The sequence below is a fragment of the Lissotriton vulgaris genome, chromosome 3_1 (genome assembly GCF_964263255.1).
Source record: "Lissotriton vulgaris chromosome 3_1, aLisVul1.2, whole genome shotgun sequence".
In the NCBI taxonomy this organism is placed as follows: domain Eukaryota; kingdom Metazoa; phylum Chordata; class Amphibia; order Caudata; family Salamandridae; genus Lissotriton; species Lissotriton vulgaris.
Window position 1 is genome coordinate 1912039555 of NC_141689.1, and position 24545 is coordinate 1912064099.

Sequence of the window (24545 nt, forward strand, 5' to 3'; positions counted from 1 at the left end):
TTTGACTTTTCGATGTTTTGATAGATTTCGAAAAACACATTATGTTTGTTTTTTTATGGTTAATCATGAGTTGGTTCGAGATGGCATAGTCTCCTAATTCTGTAATCAGTTTCTGTAGTTTGTGCTAGCAGGACGATGTCATTGGCATATTGGACGCAAGGGATTGTTTTTTTTCCCAATTTTGGAGGGTCGGCTTGGATTAACCTGAGGCGCTTATCGAGGTTGGAGGTGTAAATGTTAAACTGTTCCCATGAGGCACAGGGTCAGACTGATTTGCATATGGCCATGTCTGAACTGGGGTGGCAGAGTGAGCTAAAAAACGGTGATGGATTAAACCCAGATCAGTTGACTGGGGGTGAGTGTTTGTATTGTCAACGCTCCGTCCATAATCCCCTTTGGTTTTTTTTTGTTTGCCCTAAGTTGGCAGGGTATGCTCAGATGTGAGTCCCTTGCTCACTTTGCCACTGGATTCAAACAAGCCCTGCTGAAGACGACTGTATTTCCAGAAACCAGTCTTGGGAAGCTTGATTCCGGTCCAGGGAAGACATGGATTGGCAGTTCGGGCTGGACTGTTCCCATGAGGTACAGGCTCAGACTGATTTCCATATGGCCATGTCTGAACTGGGGTGGCGGAGTGAGCTAAAGAACGGTGATGGATTAAACCCAGATCAGTTGACTGGGAGTGAGTGTTTGCACTGTCAATGCTCCGTCCATCATCCCCTTTGTTTTTTTTTAAATGTGCTTCACTCACATTTTGCCTGTACAACTCTATCCGAGGGTTGGGTCACATTCTAAAGCTGCTATGCTTTATGTGCAGTGTTATGCTTTATGTGCAGTGTTTTATTTTACAAAAGAGATGTGAGTCTGAAACATGCTCAAATGGTATTGTCAGGATAGAAATGAATCAGAGGACTTTGGTCAACTTGTAGATAGCTTTGGCATGGGTTAAGTCACATGCTAAGCAATAAATATGTTAAGCAAATGCTTCTTGCTAACCCTACCCACAACCCTCTCCTCCTCCCAGTACCTACTTAATGGAGGCCGCATCATGACCCAATTGAGCAGGTACCTGTACCAGCTCCCCATTACCTCTGCCTCGCATGTGCTAATATGCAACCTATACTCCAAACTGTCCCCCTTAATTTTTCAGGGAACCGTAATGAAGAAACAGCAAGCTTTAATAGCTGGGTTGTCAATGCCCTAGACATAGTTGCCCCTCCTAGGCCAGTCACCTCCTCCAGGAAGAGACCGTCAGCCCCCTGGTTTTCCTCAGAGCTTCGGACTGAGAAACGTTTATGTACAAAATTAGAGCGTGTCTGGAGACTCATACAACCCCGTAGCCAAGCTCTCCTACAGAAAGGCCCTAAAAAACTTCCATAAACATAAGGGTAATACTATGCGAGACCATTTTCCTCAAAGGATCCAATTAGCTGATAACTTAGCAAAAGACTTATTCAAAATTGATCAATGTTTCACCAAGCCTGCGGCTCTTGATAGTTCCTTGATTCCCACCCCCTCCATCTGTGCTGGAGTGTCACATTTTTTTCAGGACAAGATTCAATCTATTTACTCCACTTTCCTGTAGAGACAATTCTCTGCTTGAGCAATACGCTATCCCGGACGGTCTTGAGTCATGTCCCCAATTCCGTCCACTTGCACTTGATGTTTCCCTAAAAAAAACTTTTGGAATGGAAATCTGTCTTGCAGGGTGATCCCTGCCCAGCGCAGGTCTTTAAACTTCTGGCACCCTGTCTTAATGCCCCCTAAACCAGATTTGGAACTCTTCTCTTAGTTCAGGCATTTACCCTGCAGCATGGAAACAAGCTTTCCTACTGCCAATCCAAAAAAAAAAGATGCAGCTCCTGCAGAATTTAAACACTTTAGACCTATCTCCCTTCTGATGGCTACAGTGAAAATTATTGGACAAGTAGTCCAAAGGCAACCTTCGGAATTCTTGGAGTCTAACAATCAATTCCATGCTTACAAATCCAGCTTTAGAGCGGCTACAGCATGGCAACCACACTCCTAGAAGTGGTGGAGAGTGTTCGTGAGACCATTCACCAAGGCTACGCAACAATGCTAGTGCTGTTGGACCTGTCTGCGGCTTTCAACACTGTTGCCCATCAGATACTTCTAGAGAGATTTAGCCACACAAATTGTCTCCTCCCAGAAGCCCTTTGTAAGTGGGGTCCCCCAGGGATTGCAATACCCGCCAGGCACCCAACACTGCACCATACAGCAAGGAACAAAAAATCTCCTCCAAAGAGCCCCTCATTGGCTGCCCGTTGGGTATTGCAGTACCGACCCGAGGAGCAGCAGGCCCAATGATAAAGCATGACACCTAGCTGGCTGGGTGTGTGAGGACCCTAGTTCTGAAGGGAGTTATTCACATACACCATTGGACCATAGTGTCCTTGGTAGCATTTCTCTGCATCTCTCTCTACCCCTATCTTCTTGACCCACTGAGGAACCGCATACCTCTTTCTGTTTGACTCACTTGGGCATGTATGCTGGACCTTACCAAAAACCCTACATCCCCTTTTTTTGATTATTACACCAGCGAGGAACCCACAGACCGCACCACTTTCTAAACATTGCTCAACCACTACCACCAACTCTTGAAAGAGACCCTAGCTGACCGCATTAAAACCAGCTCCAACCAAAGCAAAGATGTCTTCAGCATCATTGAGGAGTTCTCCAACCCCTCGGCAACAGAAAACGTCCTCACCCCTACCCAAGAGCTCTGCGACACCCTAGTGGACTTCTTACAGAACAAGATCTCAATGATTTACAAACACTTCAAACACCAAACCGCCAACATCTGCAGGCTCCTTGCTCTCACAGATGCAAATTCTGACCACCAGATCCCCGCATGGGACCAGCTCATCACCCAGAGCACTACAGCTTTCATGAGCAACCATGGAGCACTGGCCCCATTATATGTTCAACCTTGGAAACAGGACCACCAGCAACAAACTTACCATCTCTTCGGACCCCTTCCCCGCCAAAGTCCTTGAAAAAGCCATGAACTGCTAACTCACAGAATACCTGGAAAACAACGATCTTCTGGACTCATCACAATCCAGATTCCATACGAACCACAGCACTCAAACTGCCGTAGTTGCAGCCACAGATGACTTCCGTGCCTTCCTAGGCCTGAGAGAAACGCCCACCCTGATCCTCCTCAATCTCTCAGCAGCCTTCAACACCATATCGCACCACATCCTGATCAGGAGGCTTCATCAAATCATAATCCAAGAGGACACCCTCAAATAGATCTCATCTTTCCTCACCGGAAAAACCCAGAGTATCCACCTTTCACCTTGGAAATCAAGAACACCATCTGCGGCATCCCTCAAGGCTTGGCCTTCAGCCCTATGCTAGTCAACACCTACATGACCCCCCTTGCCAACATCATCAGAACCCATTGACTGAGCATTATATAGTATGCAGGCTGCATCCAGAGTATCCTCTCTCTGTTATAAGACCCATCCATCATGAGGGCCAACAGCCCATCTGTGCATGACTAGCGTCATCAACTGGATGTAAAGCAACTGCTTCAAACTTAACACAGACAAAACAGAATTACTGATCGTTAGGAATAACACCTTCGTGTGGCAATACTCTTGATGGCGAGCAGAACTTGGAACCGCAATCACTCCCCCAGACCACACCCAGAACTTCTGCATTATCCTGGACAGCAAACTCACCATTAAAAAAACAGTTCTACATAGTCTCTTCTGCTTGCTTCCTCACTCTTTGCATGCTCTGATAGCTCTTCACATAGCTGCCAGTCAATAGTGGGCATACCATTACTCAAGTCTTTGTCACTAGCCGCTTGGACTATGTCAATGTACTCTATGTAGGAATTACTCCTCATCTCCTAGAGAGAGTAAAGACCATACAGAACACAGAGGCAAGACTCATCCTTGATCTCCCTAAATGGACCCACATCACCTCACACCTCAAGAAACTCCTCTGGGTCCCCGTCCACAAAATATGTCAATTCAAGACCCACACCTACAAAACCCTGCAAAATCAAGCATCAGCATACATCAACCACTTACCGATCTTCCGTCTAACAATCAGGACACCTGCACTCCACCTCCATCTCCCTCGCTCGAACCCCCCACATCCACTGAAGCAACAATGGAAGGCGCTCCTTCTCCTACCTTGCCATGAAGCCCTAGAACAGCCTCCACCTCCAGTCCTCACACTCTCTTAAGGACTAAAGAAAGGGACTCAAGATATGGTTGTTAAACTGATTCCAAATGAGCAGCATGGCTCTCACTGCCTGGATACCCTCGCCAGAGAATAGCTGTGCTTTACAAACCCAGTCTGATTGAATGATTGACTATATTGATTCTTTTGCACCCTCAAGTGGAGAACTTTAGTTTTTCTTTGCTAAACTTAGGTTTCTACCCACTTTTTTCAAGAAATATTAAATACAAAGAATACAAATGTCTTGTATATCAGTGTTGGGTTGGTGCTGTTTCATTCTTTAAGCACAGCGTATGCCATGTCTAGGTAGGGAGAGGTTGTGTGTCCTGAAATGGATCATAATGCATTCCTAAACATGTGTAAATTTCCAAGGCATTACAACTTATTGCCTATCATCCATATTTGCACAGTGTACCCTTGGCTATTCCCATATGATTTCACAAGGCACAGCCGCTTTTCCAACCCAGTCATAATTCATTTATGCCAAATGCATGCATGTGTTGAACACGGTTAAATGTATGTCGATCACTTACATAGAAAATATTGTGAATTTTGCAATTTTGTTTTTGTGAAATGTATATACTTTAGGGCTCTGTACGTTAGGATTGATTTAATTTATCGAGACTAATTTACAAAGGGGTACATCTTTGGGGAAGAGACAGCTAGTATTTTAAAGAATTTTAAGTGAGACAAATAAATAGTATTTGACAAAACACCTATAAACTGCGAAACATATTAAACGTAATGTAATTCACATAGCACACACCAGTGTTGCAGCTGTATTACATAGGTGTTCCATCCCCTGAAATAGATGTACCAACTAACGAATGGGTTGACCAAAATGATTATTAGACATGCTTATTGATTTTCGAGCTAATACAAATGATAATCAATTTTAAAGAATGTATTCATAATCTTACCTTTACGTAGCAAATAAATATGAAACAAAGGGGTCCAAAGTATTGTATAACGGCAAGGGCTGTTGTAAAAGACAATCTCAAAGTCTCTGAAGGAAATTCATCCATGCAGACAAAATTGCCCTTCCAAATGTCAATGGTTACATTGACAAAGAGATCGTCTGTTAAGACCTGATACATCATGAAGGGCAAAGACGACACGAAGGCAAGAACCCAAATTAGACCAATCCCAATGCAGGCATGCCTGTTATTTGGTCTCCATCCTCTTGGGTTAATGATGAGTTGATGCCGTTCGACAGCAATAAGGACCAAAGAGAAAACAGACACTGTCACTGAGACACACTGCACAAATTGATTCATCTTGCACATAACCTCCCCGAAGATCCAGTGGTCCATGAGGGTGTACACCAACGTGAAGGGGAGACACATGATCGTGACCATGAGGTCAGAGAAGGAGAGGTTGACGATGAGGATATTTGTAACATTGCGCATTTCCTTTTGCTTTAGGATGATAATTATCAACGCCAGGTTGCCGGAAAGCCCAAGAATAATGACGGCACCATATACAAGAGCCAAGACAAAAACCATGGCTATTGGCATTTGACACTCAACCGAGTCATACGTCAGATCCGTTTGATTATTTCCAGATAAATTTAGAAAGGTTGAGAGGTTTCCAAGATATGGATTGGGTTGATTCATTTTTAGTCTTCGCAATGTTTTCTTTTCAGCCCTTGTTTCTTTCGTGACAATATGTCTTAAAATAAATTTCAGAGGATGTATTTCCTAATCAGTCTGCTGGTCATCTCTGAAACTTCGGACAGAGTCTTCATTGCCATTCTTGTTCTACAGCATCTGAAAGGGAACATTGCATAACATTAATTAACATTCTTGTTGATAATTATATAGTAATATTGTTACAAAATGCAGTGTCTCTAGAAGCAATGATTTGATATCCATTAAAATAACTAAAAAAACAAATACAAAGTAAAATGTAGGATTAATTTTGACAAAAATGTAAGGAAGCAACATTCAGAGGGGCGTGCTATATTGTTGCATACATCTTCGTATATTATTGTTATATCAGACTACTCTTGGTCGTAAAGCGCTCTGTTAATTCATTAGCGCTTACATTCTATTTTTTTCCATGACTCTTTATGACTCCCCTCACCTGTTTTCTTAGCTTCGTAATATACTACGTTTGATACATTAACCATTGAACTGAGGTTTCTATTAGGGATGCACCACGATATGGCTTGACTCAAAAATGCTGATCCTGGATCATGCAAGGACTTAAATGTAAGTCAGAGAACATTGAATTTAATACGATTCCCAGCCGTCAGCCAGTGTAAATCTTTGATGGCTTGGGAGACTGGGTGGTGTTTAGAAAGACCAGGAAGTAATCTTACTGCAAAGTTCTGCAGTACCTGAAGTTTCTTGATATATTGTTCCTGAAGGATGATGAATAGGCCATTACAGTAATCCATTTCAGAAAGGATTAAGGAGGATTTAACTATTTTCCTAAAGTTAATGGGGAGAAAATGTAGAATTTTCTTTATGATTCTAAGAGGTGGATGCTAGGACTGCCTTAATTTGTTTGCTATGATTTAGATTGTCATCATAGAATCACCCCAAGACTCTTGGCTTTGAGGGTTGGCGAGGGCAACGTGCCCTTTTCTGATTGCCAGCTAGTGGACCAGAATTTGAGATTGTTTCCTAGGAGGATCACCTCTGTTTTTTCAGAGCTCAATTTGAGACAGTGTCTGCTCATTCATGTACAAATTTCTCTCATATAATTGTGAATTTGCAGGCTGCTGTAACTAGCATCATTCGCAGCAGATAGAACAATCTGCGTATCATCCGCCTAAGAGGTGATAGAAAAGCCAAAGGATTGAATCAGGGTGGCGGGTTCAATAACATATGAGATAAAAAGAGTGGGGCTGAGCGAAGATCCCCACGGCACTCCACAAGGCAGGGAGGAGGTATTGGAGCTAAAAGTATACAATTTCACTGTATTTTCCCTGTTTATAAGAAGGATTTGAGTAACTTCAGAGCCATACATTTGATGCCTAAGGTCTCCAGGAGAGAGATTAGGGATAGCTGGTCAACAGTATCAAAAGATGCAAAAAGATCCAACAGGATCCGAGCAGCTGTTCCCCTTTCATCTAAAATGATCCTGAGGTCATCTGTGGCTTTAATTAGAGACGTCTTGGTACTGTGTTCTGATCTGAACTCAAATTGCATAGGGTCTACAAGATTATTCTCTTTAATGAATTTAGTCAATTGACTATTCGTGATGGAAATGAGTCGATAGTTGGTGGGATCTTCTAGGTCAAGACTGGCCTTTTTAAAAAGAGGATGAATGGAAGCCCTCTTCCAAGTGAGAAAATACCTGTTTTAAACATGGAGTTAAAGATGCTTGCCAGGGCCTTGGCTATTGGTTCTGGAGTGGATTTTATTAGTGAAAGGGGCAATGATCATATGGGGCTCCAGATTGAGAGGTCTAGATGAGATTCTCAATCTGCAATGCTGTAACTGGTGTGAAGTTGGTCTGAGAGAGGCTCGGGAAATGTCATTGGTCATATTGTTGTTCTCAATGCTGTTGACCACTTGTGGATTTCAGTTATTAGGGTGGTTTAATAAATTATACATTTGGTCAACTTTCTTCCATAAATGTTGGATGATGGTGTCACAGAAGGTTTTTACTATTAGAGGCTCCTTTTATTTGTGGCTGTTTTGTCAACTTGAAAAGCTTTCTAGCAGAGTTTTTGGGGGATTTAATTTGGGAAGTAAAAAATGTTGCTTTTCTTTAGCCAGGAGGGTTTTGTATTTGGATAAAGAAAGTCTGTGTGTTTCCTTTCATGAGACTCATACTGAAATCTCCATTTCCTCTCGTGTCACCTGCAGTTTTGTTTTTCTAACTGGAGGACCTCGGAAAACCAAGGTGCAGAGGGCTTTTTTCTACATTGATTGACCTCCTTTGTAGGCACTGTTAGGCTGAACACATTGTCTAGCCAATTTAGATTACCTGGATAGCTAGCTCCGGATTTTCCATGGGGGGAAGGAGGGATTCCATAAGCTGTAGCTGTAATTGATTGCAATCTATATTGGTGCATGCTCTGTAGTAGGTTGTACCTAGCTTTTATTAGGATCTGCTATTGACTCAGTTTAACGTAACTCAAAGAAAATGGTGGAATGATCCGACCAAGAGAGCGGTACAAGATATAGATCAGCAATGGATTTAATATTAGAGAGAATGGCATCTAGTGTGTGGCCAGCAATTTGGGCAGCATTTTGCACTAGTTGGGGGAGACCAAAATCATTCTTAATTTCTAGTAGCCCTGCGGTATCTTTATCTTTTTGAGACTTTAGGTGAAAATTTAAATCTCCAAGGACTGTGAAGTCCATATTACAGCTTTTTTCTCCTAGCAGGGCGCTATTGGAGTTAAGGAAATCACTTCTAGGGCCAGGTGGGTGATAGATGAGGTATCCTCTAAAAGATATCTTTTAGGGTAATTCGAGCCAAAAGGATAGGACATCACAGCCCTAATCTTGTCTCTATTTATTACCTCCGATCCCCCCTCCTGTTTTGAGTGGGCAGTCCAGTCTGTGCATGGTGTATCACGTGGGGATAGCAGTTAACAGTTCCGGAGTCGAGGGTGATGTTTGTCCATGTTTCTGTGATAAAAATAATATTAGGCTTTTGTGACTCAATGACATCAGCTATTTCAATTGCATGCTTTAGCAACGAGCATGTGTTAATAAGAGCACAGTGGTATAGGATTGACTTTTTTTAATTTGGTTTAGGGTAAGAATCCTAGGTGGTGCCAACGACACAGAGAGACCGAATCCACAACCTTTACAACTCTTGCTGTTTCCTGACCAGAGAGAGGGCATATTGAAGCAACTGCAGTCTGTCGCGCAGCTGTTAAGTGCTAGAAGTTCCTTACATGAAAAAACTGATTCTGCCACAGAGGTCTGGAAGAAAGTCGGACGGGGTTCCTGTGCTCGGCGCAATCAGGTCGCTGACAAGCACAGACAGGTTTGCCTTTGGCATGCTTTTGATGAGCCCGCGGGGCACCCCTTAAGCATGTCTGCTTCGCGGACGCGTTTATCCTAGTTTTAAATAACCCTGCATGTGGGGGTGGGTATGTCTACATGCCGGCGTCGGAGCACAAGCCTAAAAGTAGGTGGGCAAAGTAAATGGGAGCAAATGCAGGGCTCAGAAACCTTGCTTGCCCTACACAGGCTACCCAGTGAGGGAAAGTACTGGAAAATAGTATACAGGACCTAAAAGATGCAAAAATAGAACCATAAATTATTAAAATAGGGCACTTGACCCTTTCAAGATGGCGCTCGGGAGAGAGTGGTGGAGCCAGGCAACTCCATAGTTACCTGCACTGTGTGACTCAATCACTCAATGCCTACAAGGAAATAAAACTGGAGACGGTGAAATGCAGATAGCAAAGTACAGTCTCGCATGTGCTCATCAGAGCTGAGCAGACGCATTGATTCCAGTTTCAAATAACCCTGCATGTGAGGCTGGGTGTGCCCACACACTATGGGCACAAGTAAATGGAGCAAATCCACATTGAGCTTACATAAGTGTCATTTGGGAGGATTTACTCATTTCTTTTCTTTTCTTAAAGCAGAAATATTTGGCTCCCTAACTATTTAATTTTGGGTGTTCCCTTCTGTTTTTCCATCCTGTATGCAAAATTGCTATTGGCGATGGCAAGACTAATTATGTGATGCTGGCGGTGACATCCGTTATGGCTAGTTGGATGTCTTTTACACCAAAGGTAAGAATATAATTCTCAGCTCTCAACTCCTTCAACAGTCCCAGCAATGAAAAGATAAATCAAAGTGGTTGAGATGATGAGACATTTGATGTTGCTAATGGCATCTTGCCCCTTTGAATACCTCACAAAACAGCCTTTCATTTTATTTTCGCCACTCTTGCTGTGAATATTCAAAAAAACATGAGAAGGGCGTCAAACATACTGCATTAAAGCATCTTGCTAACAGCTGTATTGCTGAATTTCATTTTCCACAGTCTAAAAAGTGTTTAACTGTTTACCCACCAGGAGCTTTAGTGCTTTACTTTGTCATGATGGATAGCTGCATATATGTTTCGTTAAAGAATACAGCAGTAAGGGCTATCAAGCTAAGAGTCATGTATTTTTTAGTGGTTATGTAACAATTCCACTTAATTCTCTGCTACATGGTTCAGGCCAACATCTGAAAGCTGTATATGACTGTAGTGGGAGCATAGTAGATATTCTTGAGCACATGGCATTAATATGAATCTAGAAATTACACAATGAAAACCAGACCTATATAGCCCCACCTGGATGAGAGATCTGTTTAAGAAAGTTGTTGTATTCTCTTATTTTGTTCTAGTGTGCATTTTTCTTTAATTGGAACATTCTAACTTTACTGATGTCATGATGCAACTTGGTGTTCTCTTGTTTCTAACCTGTCAGTTGCTTCTTAGCCTTTGATGGGAACACCAGTTCTACTCTGTTACTACAATAAATTATTTCAACATTTCCAATGTCATTCTTTACTATTTAACTTCAATTACATCAAAAGTCTATCCATGTTAAATGATATACAGTCCTTTTCATGTTATTTGTCAGACATCTCATATTGTAAAATCTCTTCCTACTGTATTTTTCAATGGGTTACACCATACAAAGCCACTTTCTATTTGTATTTGATGTGGAGGTCCTGGTTCACAAAGATACTAATGTGTAGTAAATTAGGAGTGTGGAGTCTCTGTACTTGTGGCGGATCAGTGCAGAGATTCCGCCCGGGTGCAGAGACACTGCACTTGTAACTTCACTTCATGTAAGTAACTTTTTGAAGTGGGCCCAGAGAATACATTAGCAATACCTTTATCATTTAAGATCAATGGACTGCCTGTGTCCCATAAAAAGATAAAAAAAGCCATGTAAATGTCCAGTATTTGTAAAGCGCAAACAATTACCCAAAGGTGTCAAGGAACTGGGGGCCGTCGTGAAGATTAAGCAAGCTATTCCTCAAAGTTACATGGTGCTGGGCTGATCTGCTGCCAGCAATCAAACCATGAGCCCCCTGGTTCTGGAATCAGTTGCCCTTGCCTCTGCGCCACACCTCTTCCATGCCATTTAGGGGCAGTGAAAGGATACTCTGCCCCCTAGTCCTAGTGGTGGTGTCTCTGAGGGATCCAACAGGGGCCAAAAACATAATTTATTTTTTAATTATACTGTGAATTTGAGGAGGATCTGCAGTAAGATTTAAAACAAAAATAGGCCTCAACCCTTTAAAAAAAAAAAAAAAAAAAAAACGGGTGGGCCAGGGGCTTGAGAGTTCAGTCCAACATATTTTTTGGGGAGGGGGCATTTAGCCTTCCTCCATAAACCATTTTTATGCCCCGGGAACCCATACCCTGGGATGATTTTAGTATTATAGGGAGGGTGACATGCTGCTCCACTTCCCAAACCTAATTACGGCCCCGTAGAAACCATCCCCTAGGGCCAATCTCAATTATTATTGGGAGGGGATGTGTGGCATTCCTCCCCGAGCTCCAGTACAGCTACAGGGATCCCATCCCTGGCCATATTTTTCCATGGGGAGGGGGACATTGGGCCCCCCTCCCTGAGCTGTAACCCGGCCCAGGGACCCAATCCTCCAGTGCCTAAGCAAAGCTGTGTCCCGAAGACCCAATCATCCGGGTCACTCCTGCTCAGGGAATAAAAATGTGACTCCCTGTCCACACTTTCCTGGGCAGGCAGCACAACTTTGCACCAACAAAGTGGGAGCAGAGGAATAAACTACTCTTGCTTGGGTGGGAACAGAGGAATGAAGCTGGTTCCCACTGGTACCCATGATGGATGTGGGGTGGAGAGCCAGCAGGGGCCAAGGGACCTTGGAGCTTCCCCAAGAGCACCCAAAATAACCATATTGTGGGTGACCCAGGTGGGCACCGAAGCCCTCATGAGAAAATGATGGCCTACTCCAGCTGGCACAAACTTTGGGACAGGTGCTGCGGGGGCCACGGAGTCGGAACACCCAAAAACAAATAAGAAAAAGAATAATAAATAAGTAGCGGTAGCAGCTCATTTATTATTCACTGCTCCAAGCAAGGAGCATCCTTTAATGCTCTGCAGGAGCTTTTTATTTATATGTTTTTTTCCAGGTGGTGCCTCTAGAAGGAGCAGGGTAATCACCAAGCATTGGTTTAAGTGTTGTAGAGGGCTACAGGGAGCACCAGAGCGCCTCGGCAACATTAAAAAGAACAACAGTTTGTTTCCTGGGTCATTGAATTTATGACACAAAGAGAGCTTGATTTATATTTTATTATAACACTCCAAGCTGGAGCTGTATGCTCTTCAGCTGGAGACCAGGATCCCCTTGTGGTTGGTTCTATGGCTGCACTTTGTGGTCTGAAAATTGTTAAAAAAAGACATACAGACCTACTTAATGTTTTTTTTATTTTAAATAATGCATTATGGAAAATATTTTGGAACAGTCACCATTGTTAAACACTGCAATGTGTGAATGAAATAAATAAACATTTGGATATAGTTATTGGTGTCTATTTGACAGAGCCAATATGTCTGCTTTATTAATGTTTTATGTGCTGACAACTTAATAAACCCAAAAGGGTTGCCGCATTGTTTATTTTGATAAGTCTGCCCTTTAACAAAGCCAGTCATTTTGTTTTACTTAAAATAACACCCTTTATATTGTTAATGTAGTAGTCAGCTACATGTTGCAATGGGAGGTTCGACACATGGCAGGCCACAGGCAAGGACATACACCTAACCCTGTGCCATCCACTGCAAAGGATGTGCATGGCAAGGGGTGGGTGCCTGCAGGAGTAGGTGTGTGTGGCGAGAGAGGTTGCTGCACTCTGGGTTTGGACGCAGCATCTTGGCCATGACCGAGGTGGGTCTTGTGAACCCAGACTATGGTTATAATACTTGGCAGCTCAGCTACAAAAGGTAGTGAGGTGGCTGCATGAACATGGGAGTTTACTTGAGGGCAGACACCAATGGTTTACCAATGGGAAACTCTGGAAAATACTGGAATCTACCAAGATTGCAAGGGGTCCTTAACTACTGCTGAACATGCTACCTACGAAAAAAAGAATACACTTACACCCAACGCATCGAAGACATAACTGATATGGCTACTGGACCTCTAAAAGTGCAGTGGACCAGGGCTAGTTAAATACCTGCGGGACAAAGAAGCTTGCACTGTTGGGAAATCTGTAAAAAAAAAAGTGGGTATCTTAAAGACTATAATAACTTAATGCAACACTACAAACTTTCCGCGGAACTGTTTGTAGTACATGGGTCCTTAATAGCTAGGGCAGGTGTCAAAGAAAGGGAGAGCTGTGACATCCATTCACAGGTAGCTACAAATTATCTACATGCTTGGTGGGGGAAATAGGCAGTGGCAGCTTCTCGGGTAAGGTGGAGGAGTGTGTCCCCACTGCTTTAGGCAGTGAAAAAAGGGAAAAATAAAATGACCGTAACCCAACGTTATCCTCATTTTATTTGTTCCTGCTTCAGTGCCTTGGTGAGGAAGGCAGGTGGATCGCCTCTGAGAGCCAGGGGAAGAGTAGTGGGTACTATGTAAGTGTGCATTACTGTTTGCCCGTCCCTCTGGAGCTGGTCAAACATTCATGTACACTTTCCATGTTCTCCACCCAGACTGCATTACAGCCAGGGTGGACAACATGCTTAGGCTCCCATTTACTGGCTGAGCGCCGAACCATGATACTCAGAATGATCACAACAATGCATTGCAGCATTGTGATTGACTGTGGGGAGCCTGGGAGCCCGAGTGCTTCCTGTTTCCAGAGAAGAATCCATGAAAAGCACGGAGAGGACAGAGGAGAGACAGCGCCCAGCCAGCAGGTAAGTGATTTTATTTGATTTTTTAGCCCTTTCTCTCCTCCCTCTCTTCCCTCCTCCCTGCCCCACTACTGCTTCCCGGGAGCAGCTGCCACTGGAAAAAAGGCTATAGTGCTAATGTGCTGAGCACCTCATGAACAGTATAAGTGCTTGTTAGATGAGCTGTGGGACAATTGTTTGACAAACATTGATAAACCCACTGACGATGAAGACTGGGGTGAATTCTAAGTAGTGCCCAAGTGTTTATAGAAATGATCGCTTTATGCTGATAGAATTCAATTTCTTACATAACACTTACATCACGCCCTGGGGAGTCAACAGGCTATACTTCGGACCATTAGTGCATGGCCCCAGAAGCAAGTAATTGGACACAGATTTATTTCACATGTTCTGGAGCTGTTTGATTCTGGAGCCGTATGGAGAATAGATTGTACTTTTAGTCAACGAGGATATTTACAGAATTGTGGACTGTACACCTGAAACCCATTGACTGGGCCTTTTTTACCATACCCCAAAAATAAGAAAGCAGCTGACAAGGGTGCCGACCTAGCACTGATCATAGCGAACAGTAAACCGCGATGAGCTGGAGGGCGGCGATCGAACCCAGCTGGATTAAGGGAAATATTTGATATTGCAGTAGTCTGAATAGGACAGTATGCTATAAGATTGAACCCAGCTGGATTAAGGGAAAATATTTGATATTGTAGTAGTCTGAATAGGAAAGTATGCTATAAGATGTGGAGGCCACATTGAGAAAGAGAAGCTAGTCTTCGGTTGAGCATGGCAGACATTCCAGGGAAGACATGGACAACATCCTGCATGGGTTCTAGAACATAGGATATGAGCAGGTTACACAGAGATACGGGCTCCTGCATGGCAGTCTGTGAAGGCAGGGAAAAGATACAGCTATCGTTCACCTGCCGCGACTTGACATCTTCCTTCCACAAAACGTATCAACATGATAAAATATTTCTGGATTTACCTAGAGGCTAGTTTTTTTTCTGGGTTTACTATAGAGGCTAAGGTTTTTACAATTATTTGCCTTGTAACTCTTGCTACTATAACAGATGCATGGTATCACCAGCAATGGAAGTGTGAAATTACGTCATGAACGTAATTTCCCAAACTATAATTAGAAAAAGGAATCAGATGCCCTGTACATATACAGTGCAAGGTTGTTCTTTCAGTCGCATTTACTATCATGGTGCTGTTCAAAATGTCTGGCAATAGGGTGTATCTGATCTCTCTCGGTTAGAGCTCTTTTGTGTTCTAGTACATAGATATTCGCCCAAAAAGAGTACGGCCCACATACCACTTGTAGAATGGGCAAGTGAGAACATGTACATTAAAGGAAGCTGTGCATGTGATGCATTTCCTGTTCTGTAACATTTCTCTAGTGCTGAGTGTGGCGCATATTCTTTTTTATTTCTCTATAGCTTGCAGTTTTGGGTTTTATGGTACCCGTTTTGGAACTGTTCCCAGTGTGTTTTACTTCTTGCTCTAAGTGGCTCCTAACCTTGAAGTCTTTCAATGATTTAGATCTTCTAAAACTGATGGAAGGATTGAAACCTAGTCTCTGACCAAGACAATCATTAAAAGGAAGAATGTTCCAATTTCGTTTCAAAATAAGGTTCGCCTCCGTGGTTTCACACCTGCAGGCAGTAGTGATTCCGATGGTATCCCCTTGTTTGTCTTTGTCATCAACTTTGGGAATCAAGAGTTGCTCGGCTTAGTGTATGGCTTCAGCAAGTGCATAGTAAAGGCACCCTCCATCTCTAAATTGTTGTATCACTGTAGCCTTTTCCTCTAAAAAGATGCGGCAATTCCATCGTGGCCAAGGAGTTCTCCGTAAGGGATACAGCACTCAAGGCTGAGGGGTGGTGTCTATGGGCAAGTAGGAGACTGCCTTGTGCGCGCCAATGCTGACCATCCCACGCGTTTTAAGATTTCGAGGCGTGTATAAATGGATGTAAGTCAAAGTAAAACATCATAACATTGGGATGTCCAACCAAAAATCTTGAACCTCATCAGGTTTTGTTGGTGGACTAGTAAATTATCCACCACCACTATTCCAGATGTTTCCTGTTTCAGATGATTTTTTCTGTTTTATACTGTGAAAATGTTGGGGGAAAATATTGACCTTCCTGCACCCATAGGACCGATTTGTAAAATATTATCTACTGCAGAAAACGTAAGTTTATAAATGTTATGTGTCAATGTTTATTTTTGTAAATAAAACACATCATACAATGAATTAAACTTGGTATAACACTAAAATAAAAAAAAAAGTTATGTGCGTATGAATTAAATATTTGTATTCCTGAATTCTGGAATGACAATAGAGAGATAGCCAACTAGTTTCGATGACCTTGTATCAGCTGAGATCCAGGGGCCTCATTTATGAAAAGTGACGCATCACTGCGTGAAAACAGCGATGCGTCACTTTTCACTGCGCACTCCTTACGACATTCCTGATGCGTCATATTTAATGTATGACGCATCATGTCGCAAGGAGTTACAGATACGTCAGTATTTCTGACGTATCTGTAAGCGCAAAAGTGACGCATTGCTGGAGTGTGTCACAAAAGTGACGCAACTCCAGCAATGCGTCCTTTCACATGGGGAAAGCCCCATGTGAAAGGGCTTGCGTCAGTCTTACGCCTGCTGTGAGGCAGGTGCAAGATTTTGACGCAACAGCGTCCTAAAAGTGACGCAGTGAAATTTCATAGATTTCACTGCGTCACTATTACGAGGCTTTTTGCGGGGGAACGCCCCCTCTGCATACATTATACCTGACGCAGGTATAATGTGGCGCAGGGGTTTAAAAAGTGACGCATCTACCTAGATGCGTCACTTTTTAAATATGGCGCAACGAGGCGCATTTTTTACACCGCTGGTGCGTCACAAAAAGTGACGCACCGGCGGCGCAAAACTGACGCAAGGCCTTCATAAATAAGGCCCCAGAAGTCACTTCTTTCCCTTTTTGTTTAGGACAATTGGACAAAGACCCTTAACATGGACTGAGCGCCTCGGACTTCCTTACTATCATTCCAACTTGTGCTGCCGAGTGCTCTTTGTGAAATGTTAGCCCATTAAAATCAAACAAATTAAATATATTGAAAGATTCAAGATATTATATTATGTTAATCCTCTATTAACGTTTATATTATTTTGTAAACAAATGGAGAAATAACATTTTATTGACACCCTCTGAAGCAGTTGACTCGAGTACATCACATAGAAATCAGGCACAAAATACTCGTGGCACAGCATGCATTTCAACAACTTGAAGTACTAAGCGGAGGCAACTTATGCCTCGATCGGTGTATGTTCGTCCGCACATTGGAAGTGAATATATGTCTCAGAGTCGGCTGTGATGCAAAAGGAGCGATCATGCTCTCTGCGTGTATCTGTTAATTGTGTTGTAGACTACTATTGCATCCACTGTGCTCTCGAATACAGGCGATAATAAACCTGCAAATACCTACTGTGCAGAACACAGCATACAGAAAAATACAAGAACGATGGGGCACATTAATTACCCCTATATGTTGGCAGTGAAGACTTCCACACCTTGAAAATAACACGACCTTTCCATTTCTGGAACCCAGAGCGCCCTGCCTTCTGAAACATTGTTTGAAGGGTGAATGAACCACCTTTGTACAAAACAAACAGGCATATTGCCCCAACATACAAGGCGTGATATTCGGTTTACAGTGAATCATGCTTAATGGATATCTTAAAGTTTATATCACGGTCTCACAAGACAGATTTTCGAAAGAGCTTATTAAAGGACATACTATATTTTACAATTTCAACCACGTTTTTAGGCTTGTCATGTCTGTCCCTGTTCACCACCGTCCCCTTATTCCAACAGTGTGCATGTTCTGGTACGCTCTGTTTCGAATTCCAATCTATGCCCATAGTCTATCTTGTGTCTTCCAATATCTTTCATGTCTTTCATTCCGATCCAGGAGCTCCACTACTCCCTCACACTTCTTTTACTGTCATGTTTCTAGACCATGCCACATATCTCTTCCACCTTATCCATGTATCACGTATTCCGAAGTTTGCTTTCGAATTGCATTTGTCCCTACTTTGAATACGTCTCTCTAGTTCATTATAACTAACTCAACTCCTTTTATTTCACAGCTTTCTTCTTGTTTCGGTGTCGAAGTATATTGCTGTCCTAAGTGGGCCACTGAAAACATGCAGGCAATCCTGTAAAACAACTAGGTCTGACCTTAATTGTTATTAAACGTACAAAATCCTACATCATCTCTGCACTTTTTGCATTAAGCAACATTTGGCTTTATTTTTTCCTTTAAGAATCTGCTTTGAGAAGAAAAACAATAAAACATCTCACTGAGAGACGATTTCTGCTGGAACCAGTTTGCTGCGGTACCTGTAGTAACTTTTCTATGGGAAGTATTACCTAGCCTACAAAAGGGATGTGAACACTTTTATGCACCTCGCATGTTTTTGCATAATTTAAAAAAATATAAAATTGTGCATCTTCCGCACAAACTAAACACAGCCCTATGTAGCGGGTTTGTAATTAACAGAACCAGCAAAGGGAGTCACTGGTGGGCAGCTGTTTCTTCTATGTATAGGCTCAGCACTTGCTCATTTCTTCAAAGTCTACCAAACCTCTTCCGTATCTTTGTATCATATTCTGCCTTCGCGTGCCTAATGAAACACGTTGTCTTTTACTTGAAAATAGTTCATTTGCATGGATTTTTAATTCCTTTGTCCTCGGCTCTTGGCTTACTGGTCCAGCAAAGGCTAAGCATTACCACTAATGCAAAAAGAACAATTGATGGACAGAATGCAGAACAATGTCATACATTCACCATAGTACAGAGATCTGGGCCTGAGATCCCTTCCATCCCTACAGATCTTCCGCACTGCCTTAAAGACCTTTCTCTTCAAGCAAGCTTATGCTTAAGATCCATGTTTCCCCTCTTGGTCCTTCCTGACCTTTTGCTAGGCGCCTTGATACCTTCGGGTTATTGTTCTGCGCAATATAAATTATTTTCAATTCAATTCAATTCAAATTCCTTGTTTTTTTGCTCACCATGGCATTCCAGTTTGGACCCAGCCATATGCAAATCAACCTTGACCATGTGCCTCATGCGAACAGTCCAGTCTGAACTGCCAGGCCAGGTCCTCCCTGGACTGGAAACAAACACCCTGCGGCCGGTTTCGGGCTATTTCTAAACTGTAATGACATGGTGAGCAAAAGAATGATGGATTTAACCCAGATCTCATGACTGGGGGAGAATGTTTTGATTTGTTCTGCATACCTCCATCAATTGTGTGTCTTATGCATTACCACTAGACAGAAGCTTTCTCTCTCCAGTGAAGGGATTGTTACATGAGATGTTGGTCCAGAGTGGCACGGCCCGAGATTATGTTAACAATAGCAGTAGGATGGATGTTTATAGCTCAGAAGTGATTAAGTTCTCAGCCTCAGACAAAACAGTTGGATAATGAAATCTTTCAATCCTATTTTATGGAGATGGGTGCTGTTTAATACGGGGTACAATATGGCAGAGTTTGGATATGATAACATGCAGGGTACTGCATATATGTATATATTTACACTGTGGTGTGGAGCAATGTGCTGTGGCATTTATGTACACTATTTTGATTCAGTATATTTTTGTTGAGTATGGTTTGGTATGGAGTTTATTGGTGATGCATTATTGTCCTATGCCAGGGTGTGGCATACAGTATTTTAACATCAAGCACAATAATGTACTATGACAATATGGCTGAGATACCCGCCACCCCCTCTCAACACAATCCCCAAGAATTGGGAAACCGGAAACAGTTCTTGAACTTTTGGAAGGCGGGAAGGGAGTTACCCTTCCCGGCCGTATTTATTAAAATATGAAACAAAATCAAAACATTAAAATAACAGTTTCATATTATGTACAATTTCATTTCCACATTACGATGTTTGGCTAACCTTAACAGATCTCTAATACAAAGGTTCTCCTAGCCGAACTAACATCCTACAAAACATTTGACTTGAAATTGTACATCCTAACGTTAAGGGCCAACGGCAAGGTCGTAACCGGTGTCAGATCCCTAAACCAGAAATACCACCCTCACTTGTGAGGGGAGCGACCGCACAGAGGCGTACCTCAAGTGCATCTACCAATTTCCCTTGGACTTGACGGGGGCCCCAATGAACTCGACGCCATTTAACGGTCGTTCGAGGACTCGTGTGAGGTGTCTAAAAGGTAGCGTAAACCCCCTCCCGCACCCCACACAACTTACCCATCTGCCGTCGCAGATGTCCTGGCCCCGGGAAATTCCCCAGGAGGGCCCGTAGCCCCTCCTATCCAGGAAGGGGCCTTGACCACCTTTCCTTTCCTTCCGGCGGCCTATCCTTAGACGGGACCGCCTCCCCGTTGAGGGGCCAATTGGCCCACCTCCCCCGAGCGCTCCCATCCGTAATGGGTGACGCCCCCCCATAGGGATCTTCCAATTACTGCTCACCGATCATGACCTTACCGCCCGACCAAAATAAATACGACAATTCTACCTAACTTACTAAGATTACAAACAAACATAACTTATTATAAGCATAAATACTGATCAATCCTAGTGCAAAATTACTTTATTTGCAAAACATACTGAAAATAACCATTCTTTATTGCATATTCAAAATTTTCATGACAATCATCACAACCTGCAAGAAAAAGAGTTACCATATCAACTTTATTCAAAACAACTCGCTGTCCTCAGGGGCTGGTGGGTGGGTCAAAATTGGCTCTTCGTTCCGTCTCGAGCTCACGTGCAGCGGGGAGGTGCAGCTTCAGAGCACAGGAACAAGAGGATGCTTTCTTGGCTTCTGCTCCTTTTATCCGTCTTCAGGGCGGGCGTAAACCCGCCCCCGCCTGCCTCCCAGGGCGTGGCCGGCCGCGTCAGTGTCTAGGACAACCCACTCTAGGGCGGGAAAAAGGCGCGCCCCGGCTACGCCGCTTCGGGCATACCAGCCGAGACTCGCCTCCCGCCCAAGATGGCTTCCCGGGGGGATCGTGGTACTCCACCATACGTTCGGGGGGACCGAATGGTCGCCCCTTTCCATATGGCTGAGATACCCGCCACCCCCTCTCAACACAATCCCCAAGAATTGGGAAACCGGAAACAGTTCTTGAACTTTTGGAAGGCGGGAAGGGAGTTACCCTTCCCGGCCGTATTTATTAAAATATGAAACAAAATCAAAACATTAAAATAACAGTTTCATATTATGTACAATTTCATTTCCACATTACGATGTTTGGCTAACCTTAACAGATCTCTAATACAAAGGTTCTCCTAGCCGAACTAAAATCCTACAAAACATTTGACTTGAAATTGTACATCCTAACGTTAAGGGCCAACGGCAAGGTCGTAACCGGTGTCAGATCCCTAAACCAGAAATACCACCCTCACTTGTGAGGGGAGCGACCGCACAGAGGCGTACCTCAAGTGCATCTACCAATTTCCCTTGGACTTGACGGGGGCCCCAATGAACTCGACGCCATTTAACGGTCGTTCGAGGACTCGTGTGAGGTGTCTAAAAGGTAGCGTAAACCCCCTCCCGCACCCCACACAACTTACCCATCTGCCGTCGCAGATGTCCTGGCCCCGGGAAATTCCCCAGGAGGGCCCATAGCCCCTCCTATCCAGGAAGGGGCCTTGACCACCTTTCCTTTCCTTCCGGCGGCCTATCCTTAGACGGGACCGCCTCCCCGTTGAGGGGCCAATTGGCCACCTCCCCCGAGCGCTCCCATCCGTAATGGGTGACGCCCCCCCATAGGGATCTTCCAATTACTGCTCACCGATCATGACCTTACCGCCACAGGCCGGATAGTTGACCGGCTATCCGGACCCCCCACTCCTGCCTAAAGGTCATGTTTTAAACCCTTCAGCCAAGCTATGAGGTCTCCTATGAGTAACTCATTCCCCACCAGGGACAAATGAACCCCGTCCCCCAAATACATACTGTCCCCTTTGATACAACCATGCGAAACAGAATGCAGTGTACTTGAACGAAACAATCTACTCACTTTGTTATTTATTTTCCTTACGGAATGATTCAGAGCAGAAACCGAAATAGCCCCCCGCCACACTTTCCGTGGGATCATATGGGACCATGCGATTGTGCACCCTGGAACTCTTCTTGCCAACCAACTTACTGTGGAAAGCATTGCCTCAAGAAGAAGTCGTCTACCATTGGCCACCAGATCGTTGCCCCCAAGATGGACTATGATTATAGATGGCGGTGACCTTGTCCGCCCTAACAAACCCTCGAAAAAGGATTGAAACTGGTCAATACAGAGCCCGCCCTTTCCGTAGAAGGACACCCTGTACCCGTATTCCCCTGCCACGTGAATCATATCACCTGCTTTGAATACGTCCGCGGCACACCTCACGTATGAGTGGCCCACGACCCACACCTCCTTTTTCGCAGTCGGTGATTTCTGACCGCTGGTCCCCAGGTGTCGGGTCGACTGCACAGTCCGCCCCGCTTCGTAAGCTTGCACAACTGAAAACCAAACAAAAACAAGAAGCGTGAGTATATCATTACAGCTTCACAACATGTGCAAGCGCACATACCTTTTATAACAGTTCGAGGACCAACGCCCCACACGTTTTACTTCCTCTACACTCAGACCCTTGGCTGTAGCCTCAGTAGCAGCCCCTATCCGAAAGGAATGGGTCCCGAACTCGCCGGGGTTCAAGCCCGCGGCCGAAATCGACATTGCAAGCACCCTCTGGAACTGAAACCTCGTCAATGGGGTGGCGTCAGCGTGTCGCAACAAGGTCCCCCCCCATGCTGCCACCCTCTGCGCTAAGTATTCCTCTACGCACACCACAGGGCACATGGAAGAACCTGGGATCCTCTGAATGATTACGCAGTCCCCGATTGCACCCTGATCGGATTTGGACCTAACAAACGAGACCGTCATCGTCTCCCCCCTGACCTGAATGTGCTCCCGGCACAATCCCCCCATCGTATCCCGCTTGTTCTTCGCCACTAATTCGCTTACCCGCATAGCCCCATGGAATGCTAGTGCAAATGCGGCTCGGAACAAGACTGCTTCGTACTGGGATGAACACGTTGCCGGGAGCACAGACCATAAGAGGGTTAGCCTATCCAGACCTAACGGGTGCCTCTCATCTACTCTGCGACCCTCAAGGCGTTGCCACCCACGTAGCGCTTTCTGCACAACGAAAGACGCTGTCGGGTCCTGGATCCCATGAGCCTTTGCCATAAAGGAAATGGCGGCCCGATGCCTCTGGGCCGTAGCTACTGATTTGCCTGCCTGACGTAAGGAGAGCAGAAATTTCACTACAAACTCTTCCTGACCCCAAAGTTCTCCCCTAGCAGTACCCAAAAAGGCCCAATAGGAACGGAACGCCCCTTCATATGCCTTCCTCGTCCTGGGTGCTAAACTCTCTCCCACGAGGTTTTGTAGTTCGGGGCACCGAGAGACCAGAGAGCTTCGGGAAAGGGTGCCGCCACCGGGTCCGCTGTGGGCAGAAAATCCCAGAAGGCCTGCATACGGAAACGAGAAAGCGCATCAGCCGCCTGGTTCATCACCCCCGGCACATGTCTTGCCCTAAACAGTACATTCAGTTGCATGCATAACAACACAATTTCCTTGAGCAGTCTCAGAATCAATTTGCATCGTGCTGCCTGACTATTGATACACTCAACCACGGTCATGTTATCAGACCAGAACACCACAGAGTGATCACGGAACCCCTCGGGCCAAGTTTTCAGTGCCACCAAAATAGGGAAAAGTTCGAGAAAAGCAATGTTACTTGTCAAACCGCACTCGTGCCACCATGACGGCCATGTTTGCTCTGACCAGTGATTACCAAATATGGCGCCAAAACCTATACTCCCCGCCGAATCTGTCCAAAGCCCCAGCTCCTCTGAGGACACCGCTGGTTTGTTCCAGACAATTCGACCATTGAAATCCGCCAGAAATGCCAACCAAATGCGCATGTCCTGGCGAACCTCTGCCGAGAGTCTCGTGCGGTGATGTCCTTCCTTCAGGCCGACCATGGCTTGTGCAATCGAGCGGGAAAAGGGGCGCGCCATTGGCATCACTCTCAGGGCAAAATTCAACTGACCCACCACCTGTTGCAATTGATGCAGGTTTACTTTCGTTGCACGAATACATGTCTCAAGGGATAACCTGAATTTCAACACTTTTTCCTTGGGTAATCGAAAACAACCTTCGACCGAGTCGAGCTCGATCCCCAGAAACTCGATCAAGGTCGAGGGACCCACAGTCTTACCTGGCGCCAATGGCACACTGAATTGATTCATTAAGACACAAAATTCATGTAAAGCCTGTCCACACTCAGGATCCCCGGCTGCCCCCAAAAACAGAAAGTCATCGAGATAGTGCATAACATGTTGAAAACCTGTCTTCCTTGTGAATACCCACTGCAGAAAACAACTGAACTTCTCGAAATAGGCACAGGA

At 44.3% G+C, this 24545-nt stretch overlaps 1 protein-coding gene across 1 annotated transcript in view; it reads right to left on the reverse strand.

Moving 5' to 3' along the window:
• Window positions 1–24545, reverse strand: part of NPY1R (neuropeptide Y receptor Y1) — a 198493-nt gene that overhangs the window by 36381 nt on the left and 137567 nt on the right. The window contains exon 2 of the mRNA XM_086962386.1: window positions 5142–5990. Coding sequence (XP_086818512.1) covers window positions 5142–5837 — 696 coding nt within the window. The 5' untranslated portion in view covers window positions 5838–5990. The remainder of the gene's footprint in view (window positions 1–5141; window positions 5991–24545) is intronic.